This window comes from Meleagris gallopavo, chromosome Z, assembly GCF_000146605.3.
Source record: "Meleagris gallopavo isolate NT-WF06-2002-E0010 breed Aviagen turkey brand Nicholas breeding stock chromosome Z, Turkey_5.1, whole genome shotgun sequence".
NCBI lineage: Eukaryota > Metazoa > Chordata > Aves > Galliformes > Phasianidae > Meleagris > Meleagris gallopavo.
The window spans coordinates 22,601,845-22,610,330 of record NC_015041.2 but is presented as its reverse complement, the minus strand read 5'-3'; the positions used below and the strand labels follow the sequence as shown (position 1 = coordinate 22,610,330).

The 8,486-nt window shown below is 38.0% G+C and overlaps 2 protein-coding genes across 2 annotated transcripts in view; one reads left to right on the top strand and one right to left on the bottom strand.

Moving 5' to 3' along the window:
- CERT1 (ceramide transporter 1) overlaps positions 1–1,983 on the bottom strand; it is a 48,023-nt gene extending 46,040 nt beyond the window's left edge. The window contains exon 1 of the mRNA XM_019610196.2: positions 1,903–1,983. Within this exon, the coding sequence (XP_019465741.2) occupies positions 1,903–1,983 (81 nt within the window). The remainder of the gene's footprint in view (positions 1–1,902) is intronic.
- A 1,598-nt stretch (positions 1,984–3,581) lies between these two features.
- The window catches only part of LOC104914970 (ankyrin repeat and death domain-containing protein 1B), a 33,627-nt gene continuing 28,722 nt past the window's right edge, over positions 3,582–8,486 (top strand). Inside the window, exon 1 of the mRNA XM_010725561.3 lies at positions 3,582–3,593. Within this exon, the coding sequence (XP_010723863.2) occupies positions 3,582–3,593 (12 nt within the window). The remainder of the gene's footprint in view (positions 3,594–8,486) is intronic.

The following is an 8,486-nucleotide window of genomic DNA, read 5'->3' as shown; positions in this document are numbered from 1 at the left end:
TTGTACAATAAAACATTGAAATATAAATCCTGATTCTTAAAATACTGCAGTATAGCAGAATAGCATTTTCTTCAACCAACCAAGTTATACATATATATCATCTTCTACTGCTGTGTGCTGGTTTGTGTATACCTAGGTAGCAGACTGTGATAAGCACCTAGCAAAATGTACTCCTATGATAAAGACATTCCCACTCATTTAAAATTTTCAGTATAGTATTTGAGAACATTGCTGATGTTACTAAAACTACCCAATACTTCCTATGATAGATCTTGCTGATTGTTTCCCAAAATTATGTTTGCTTGGCCCCTGAAGTTTTTTCTGGTTGATATCAATTTATTTTCAGCCATTCTCAGGCATACACACAGAGAATATAGAGAAAAAGTGCCTTTCCTCCCATTTTTTAAAAGCAAGGGTAAATAAAAAATCTGTAATCTGATACTTTTATGCTGTTTCAGAAGGAACTGGAATTTGCCATAAGGACTCACATATTTTGTCCCCAAAACATTCTGTTCATGTAAATCCAGTAAGAATTCTAATTTGCATATGTACAAGCATTTTAGTATTAATCAACTCAAACTGCAAATCCTGGTCAGTCAGGGCATGTTTGTAATACTGACAAGGCCATGCATGAGATGTTTAGGCAGAGTAATTAAGTTTGCTGTAATGACTCTAATGCTCTTGCCTGCCCTGCAGCAGGTTGACACAGCTTTGGAACTGGTGTTCCTTGCTTTTCCTCCCCGAGGTGTTGGCATATGCACGGTATAGTGAAAAGTCTCAGATTAGCAGCTCTGTGAGGGACTGGGAGCCAGGATCCAGGGGCAATAGTATGTATCACGGGTAGCACCTCTCCATCCTGTCCACTGCCCCTAGCAGGACAGGCTGGGGAAGGTAGCCAGGCTCTAGATCACAAGGCAGGCACATGTTAGATGTTCAGAGGAAACTCTTGGAGGGTGGTGAGGCACTGGCACCCAGGCTGCCCAGAGAAACTGTGATTGCTCCACCCCTGGAGGTGTTCAAGGCCAGGTTTGATGGGTTCCTGGGTGATCTGATCTGATGGATGGGAATCCTGCCCACAGCAGGGAGGGCTGGAATTACATTATTGTTAAAAACCCTTCCAACCCAAGCCACTCTTTGATTATATGATTCTATGAACTGACTAAAAAAATGGTAAAGAATTGCCATTTTTTGAATAGTCTGTCCTGCAGTCTATATTTACAGGCTCATCTTCTGTTTGTTTTTGTTTTTGTTTTTTGTTTTGTTTTTTTCCCCAGTGAATGAATGATACTGTGTTATAAATGAAGACTCACTTACTGCGTGAACGGAATTCTTCACAGTTAATATTGCACAGGTATGTACAAAGTAAGTAGGATCTAATGAACATAAGTTTTAGAACAGGTGCATGAACAGAGACATTTGAGATACTGTAAACTACTGCATTTTGCCAGTTCCAAAATACATGAGTCTTCTGTAAGTCCTGTGACATATAACCTTGTGAAAGTATCTTGTGTATTCTACAGTATTCTACAGTGTCTGTATCTTCAGGAGCCACTGGGAGATGGCCATGGGCACTTCACTATGGGTGTCTCTCCTTAAGCAGATTGCACCAGGTGACCATCATAGGCTTATCAACCTCAGCCATTCTGTGATTCTGCCATAATGGAAAATGATGACTGAGGTTTGTATGGTGAAGAAGCATCGTAGACATGTCCTTCACAGGACATATATATACACATACCTACAAAAGTTAAGCTTTTAGTTTAACAGTACTGACCTAGTAGTCAGCCTTCCTGTTAATACAAACAGCTGGAACAGCTTGGAACAGCTGTGAAAAAAAGGGTGACTCTGATCAATGTTTATTTACCCTGTCTCAATTCTCATGCCACCCATGTCTGCACTTACCTTGTGGCCCACGTGAGGAAGTACTGGTCCAACTGTGACAGATGCTTTGGAGCTCTGCTGTTGGCAGCTGGAAAATGCCATGGCACCGAGGGATGTGGAACGTGGGAGCTTCCCAGCTATATGCTTCTGACAGTCTGACTGTCAAATGCCATTTTATCCTTCACCTACACATGGGAAAAAGGCCATAAGAAAAAGTATGTCAACTTTACAGCATGTAAAGATTCTCCTTAAACTATGAAATCTCCTAGTGGCTGCTACTTAAGTATGGGGGGTGGTCTTTGCTTCTCTGGTGGTGTAATAACTGAACTCTGATACATAACATGTCAGAAGCAGTATTTTTTATGCTTTGTTGGCAATATGCCACCATTATTTTGGAACTGTAAACATGATTGGGTATACATCACAAATAAAATGTTCATTTGAATCTCTAATCTTTTATTTATTCTTCTCCCCACTTTTCCTTCATTTCTCACTTCTTTTTGGTTGGAAATCAAAAGAAGGGACCAGACTGCTAAAAGCTTTTCTCCCAGCAGTGTGTATATATACTTGCGTGTGTTATGAAAGCTTGCACTGATTACAGCAGAAGGAGCCAGCTTCAGGGAACAAAAGCTGTTTTCTCCCCCTGCCATTTCCCGTTCAGAAATTAATCTTGCATGTGTGTATGTACTCTCGTACTCACACACACACACCGGAACATAATGTGGGCTGGAATTCACTTAATCAGTGTATTCCCCATAGATCTGTGTGATCTGATCTCTTTTGAATATGGTCTTTTTTGCTCCTTCAACTTTTATCTTTAATATTCTGCTGATTTTGTGTTTCAATAAATCCAAAAAATCTTTTATTGTCATAGAGTATCATTTGTTCTAATTCTGAAAGTCACTATTCCCTTCCAGAGAGAAGGGGCTGTACATTTTCCTTCTTTTGTAATAAAAGGAGCATGAGACAGAGTTTTCTGCATGACAGCCCAGAATGAGAAACTTGGGGAGTTTGCCCATCAGTTATCAGGGGAAAACTGGAGAAGAATGTTATAATGACACTATAGAGATATGAAGTGTAGCACTTGCAGCAGTGTCCAAATCAAGTGGCAGCATCCAAAATTCCATCATAAAAGGTTATGCATAAAAAATTGCAGATATGCCAGTTATTACTATATTCTGAAAATATGGCCATGGTGATATTTTTAACAACTTTTAAGTGTATTATTCTTCAGTTAATGGAAGGGTGGAAAATGTGTTTCTGAGAGTCACCAACATCTAAGGATTTTAAAGTGAAGTACTAAGAACACCAACCCAAATGCTGGGTTTTTTTGTCTGAAGTCTTGGTCTAAGCTAAGGGTGAATGGCTACACTTTCAACTGGCACTGAAGAGCAGCCCCAAGGAATTCAGAAGCTTCTTCCCTTACAGTTACAGGCTTGGTTAAAATATAAAAGTGATGGGAAACATTTTAGAAAAATGTCCAGTATTAACTGAATTGCCATACAAGTTCTGGGCAGGCTAATAGTACATTGGTGATATTTCTGCCTCTCAATATTGACATATGCAAATCTTTATAAAGTCTTAGTCAGCGTTTTTACCATTCACAAAGGCATCTGAGAGATATTGATTAACTCCTTGGACTGCAGTAGCCAGTACTTCATAAAGGTTTCTTTTGTGGCTGTAACTCTGACATTCCTGATATGAAGGAAGAGGTAAGAAGGGAAAAAAGTAGTCAACACATCAAAAGATTTTTTTTCTTTAAGTAGCAGAGGAAAATGTGTGCTGAAATTACACTAGCCAGGAGGCTGATGCTTTCAGCCTTTCAAGGGATATTACTGGTGTTTGAAATCCACCCACAAAATGATTTTTACTCTATAAAGCACATGTACTGTCTGTGATGTAGCTTTTTAATTTTCCTTTTTGTAGTGGAAAAGCAATGATATCTGAACACCATCCAGAGAAGTCTCTAATATTAGTGTTGAGAAATTAATCTGTGGAATGAGGTTGTATGTAGGAATTAATTTATTAGTTTCCAGTTGGGTTTTGAATGAAGCTGTCAGCCACTCCTCAGTCAAATCAACATTACAACCCAGTGTCTATTATCTTTCTTGCAAGAAGTTGCTGTAAAAAATATTTCTTCTTGAACCACAGTTTTCTCAAAATTAGCTTTGCCAGCTTCCACAAGGTGTGGAGCCAGATAGAATATGGATTTCCTGGCTGAAGCACTTCCATTATTTGTAAATTGAATGTTTAGGAAGGTTTTCATTTATCTTCCAGAATGTTGCATATGCCTATCTGTGACCAGTCTTCTATCTGATAAGAATTTGAATGCATTAAGGAGAAAAAATTAAAGAACGTGCCGAGGTTCTGTACTTGCAAAAACAGATGTCATGCTGTGTCTATCAAGTTAATATCTGCCTCCTCTTTTATCACCTGCTTTAAATAGAAATTAAAAAATAAATAAATTATAATGATGCAAATTATTACTTGCACTACTTTGGAAATAATGGAAACAAATTCTTACGTCCTGCTGGAGACAGTTTAACTTAAATGTAAGCTTAAAGTTATATTCAGATAGCGATCAAACATACGCATGTACTTAAATGCATTATTTGTCTGGAATCTTTCTTAGATTTTTTTTTCGCCATTTACCTTTTCCAACAGCTTTTTTATTTAGTCTTAACCTGTATTTATGGCAAAGTAGTCTACATTAAAAGCTGGTGACAATGCTTAGTGATAACTGAAGTTTTAAAAAAACCTGTGAAAGGCAGTAAGAAACCTAAGGAAAAAGGATACAGGATGAGGAGGGAAAGCATTATACTACTATAATATTATTTTCTGCACGTTCAGCCCGTATCAATGCCTGCATGTGAACAGAATTGTTACAAATATATAGATCATACTGTGTATAAGTATTGTAATTAACACGCTTAGAATTAGTCATGAGTATTTGTACTCTATTAACTTTCCATGTATGTAAAATACATTTTAAAAGACATGTATTTATGTATTAGGAAGAGGAAGAAGAGAGATATATTTAAAGTTTTTTCATCTTACACATTTATGAAAACACTGTGAGATTAATTATTTGAAGATAACTTGAAGTCTTGCCTACTTTATTTATGTGTGACACTGATCTGTGCTTGGATGTTTGATTCTGTTCCACTATTTTAGTTGTTTTTTGATGGATTTTGCCATGAAAAATGTGAATTTATGAAAGTGCTGCTACTGTCATCCAGTCTTCTTATGCTATCTATTTCTGCTTCTGACCTGTTCAAACATCTCTTTTCAATACTGTGGTCTTCAGCTGACTCACTCCCAGTGTCCTTTGTTTCTCCTGTCAAGTTGCCCTGTTTACAGACCATTTAGATACATTAATATGTATCAATTTTCAAAAATACTACATATCATAGTATGTTACAGTTTGGTTAGAATTAGGCTGAAAGTGTAATGTTTGGTTTTAGAACTTCTTGGCATGTCCATATTTTAAATGCCAGGCTCTACTTTTCTTGTTTTCTAAATTTTTATGAACCACCAGGCTCACTGGATGAGCTCATTCGTCAGATTCATCTGAAATAAAAATATGCTTACATCGTATTAAAATGCAAGATATTCAGAATGAGTATGGCTGGACATGGAAATATGATTATTACAATATATTTCTGACAAGGACCAAAATATTTTTCTCCTGCATAATTGAATTTCTCACTTATTCTTTCTTTGAGATATTCTTAATGTCTTGTAGAATACCAGGGAAAAGATACTGTAGTAGAAATTATGTTATTCCTTTAAGGTAAGAAAATGTATTTCAACTACTGTATTCTTTTAATGATTCTTAATCAAAAGAGAAGATTCCTACAGAAGAGAACTCTATTTTGTACCAGTGGATACTTTCTTTTCTCAAAATATAACACATACCAGGGGCTTGCTATCAGATGATATCAAATACTATGTTACATAACAGCAGCTTTTGATTTCCCCGACATACTCATTTTTAACAGGTCCACATAGTTGTTTTTTGTTTGTTTGTTTGTTTTGGTTTTTTTTCCTGTTAATTTTTCCTCATGCTTTTTGTTGATCACATATTTCGTACAGGGTAAATGTTGAACCGCATATTTGGTTTTCCTACTTCTTAGCTTCAAGCTGCAGTAATAACAAAGTATTTTTCTAGATCACTGTGAAAACATGTGTTCTTGCCAATAGGAGAAAGCTTCTAAATAATAGCCAACCTGATGAAAGCGAACAAACAACAACAAAACCAACAACAAAACAGATCTACTGGAAAAACAAATCAAAACTAAACAAAATGAGCAAATAAACACACATATTGTCATATAAAATCCTGTTTTAGATTTTTTGAAAGTCATATTCAGATTTTAGAAAAAAAGAATTGCACTTTTGGTAGCTGCGCATATTTTTCCTGTCTGTGATATGTTCCTCTTCACACTGCCTATAATCCATTTTTTTCCCCAATTTTATAATCGATATGACAGACTGTATTTTGCTTTTCATTCCACCAAGTGAATATATTGTTTACTAGACTTCGTCATGTTACTTGTGTGCATTTCAAGTAGATCTTTGTACTGCATGGGGTAAAAGCAAATTAACCTCAATCAACCTGAGGCTCAGGCCTTCAAGGAGAAACAAACTGAGAAACTGTAGTTTGAAGTTCTGAGGATGACACTTCACTCAGAAAAAGGGAATGCTGCAAACCAAATTCATCATTTGTGGGACTTCATTGAAATAAATGCAATTCTGCCTCAAAAGAGTTTGGATTGGTTGGATCTGACTCATGTGTCACAAGACTTTTCCCCCCTCAGAGTGATCGTTTCTAATGGGAATTACGAAATGTGAAAGAAAACGTGCGTCTTATTTAGTCTACAAAGATACTTGAGATTTTAAGGTAAAACAACAGGAGTACACACCCCCTTCACCTCGCTTTTCAAGTTATAATGTATTCGTGAAAGATCAAGTGGAGGTTGACTTTAAAAAGTTGTGTTTGTCCAACACTTACAGTTGTGGTGGAGGACTGGGTGAGAAGAATTATTCTCTTACCGTGCGTTTGAAGATGATGCAGTAATTCATACCTGGCGTTCCCACATCCTGTGCTTGAATCTCCTGTCACAGTGTAATGACAGAAGTCAGGGCGAACCAGGCAGCGTATGGCCTTGTTCTCTTTGAGCCAGTGCTTGCATGCAGGCTTCCTTTCTCCTGCCCCTGGGAGGGCAGAGAGGGATACAAGAAAGTTCTAAGAGGTGATGCATGCCTGAGTCTTGCCTCAGTGTGGCTTGCGAAATGACAAAGCTCTACTTATAGACATGTAGGGCTGGGGATTATTCTCATGTTCTGCACCTACTACAGCCTGCTATGCAGTAATAATAATGCTTTGCGTTTTTCTAGTCACTTCCAGTATGCATCTGCTATTTCAGTTTTTGCCGCCATGGCTGCATGCTTTATTATTCATTATTTTGCAATTGCTACCCTTTTGCACACTGCTGAGCACACAAATAGTATCTTCTTATTAGATTGGCTGGAGAAACAATTCATTCTTCAAAAAATGCCAGTCCTTGAATTTATTTTCTGTAAACAAGGGAAGTGTATGCCTTGCAAGGAGATACTTCACAGCTTGTTGCCTATGCATCATGTTGTATTTCAGACAACTGGCTTACCTTTAAAACGTATGATTGCAAAATGCAATGTTTTGCACTTTGGTCGGAGTAATCCCAGATACAAATATAGACTAGGACAAGAACTCCTTGAGAGCAGCCCTGCAAAGGACCTGGGAGTCCTAGTAGATGAAAAACAGAACATGAGCCAGCAGTGTTGACTTGCAGCTTAGAAGGACGCTGGCATCCTGGGCTCCATCAGAAGAGGGGTAGCCAGCAGGGACAGGGAGATGATTGTTCCTCTCTACTCTGCACTCATGAGGCTCCATCTGGAATACTGTATTCAGCTCTGGAGCCCCTGCTTAGGAAAGATGCGTAGCTGTTTGAGAGGGTCCAGAGGAGGGAAGTGAAGATGATCAGAGAATGGAGCACCTCCTCTATAAAGACATGCTAATGGAGCTGGGCTTGTTCAGCCTGGAGAAGAGAAGGCTGCGAGGAGACTTCACTGCAGCCTTCCAGTATTTGAAAGAGAATTATAAAAAGGAGGGGAACCAACTTTTTACTCAGGTAAGTAGTAACAGGACAAGGGAAAATGATTTTAAGCTCAAGAAGGAAAGGTTTAGATAGGTAGTGGATGCTCTGTCCCTGGAGGTGTTCAAAGCCAGGTTGGGCAGCCTGATCTAGTACCAGATCTGGAGGTTGGTGGCCCCACCTATGGCAGGGGGTTGGAACTTGGTGATACTTGGTATCTCTTCCAGCCCAAGCAATTCTTTTCTTATTCTAGGATTCTTTGTTAACAATCATCATAAGGGAAAAGGTATGTTATGTCAGGCAATGAAGAAGTACTCATAAAAGGGTTAATGTGCAGCTACTAGGGAAACTGTATATTGTTGTAATAAAAGGCTTCTGTCTTCCTTTTGAATCTATTCCTATTACCTACCATATAGTTCTAGAAGTTATATGAGTAAGTGTTATAAAAAGAAAGTTTTATCCCAGGAA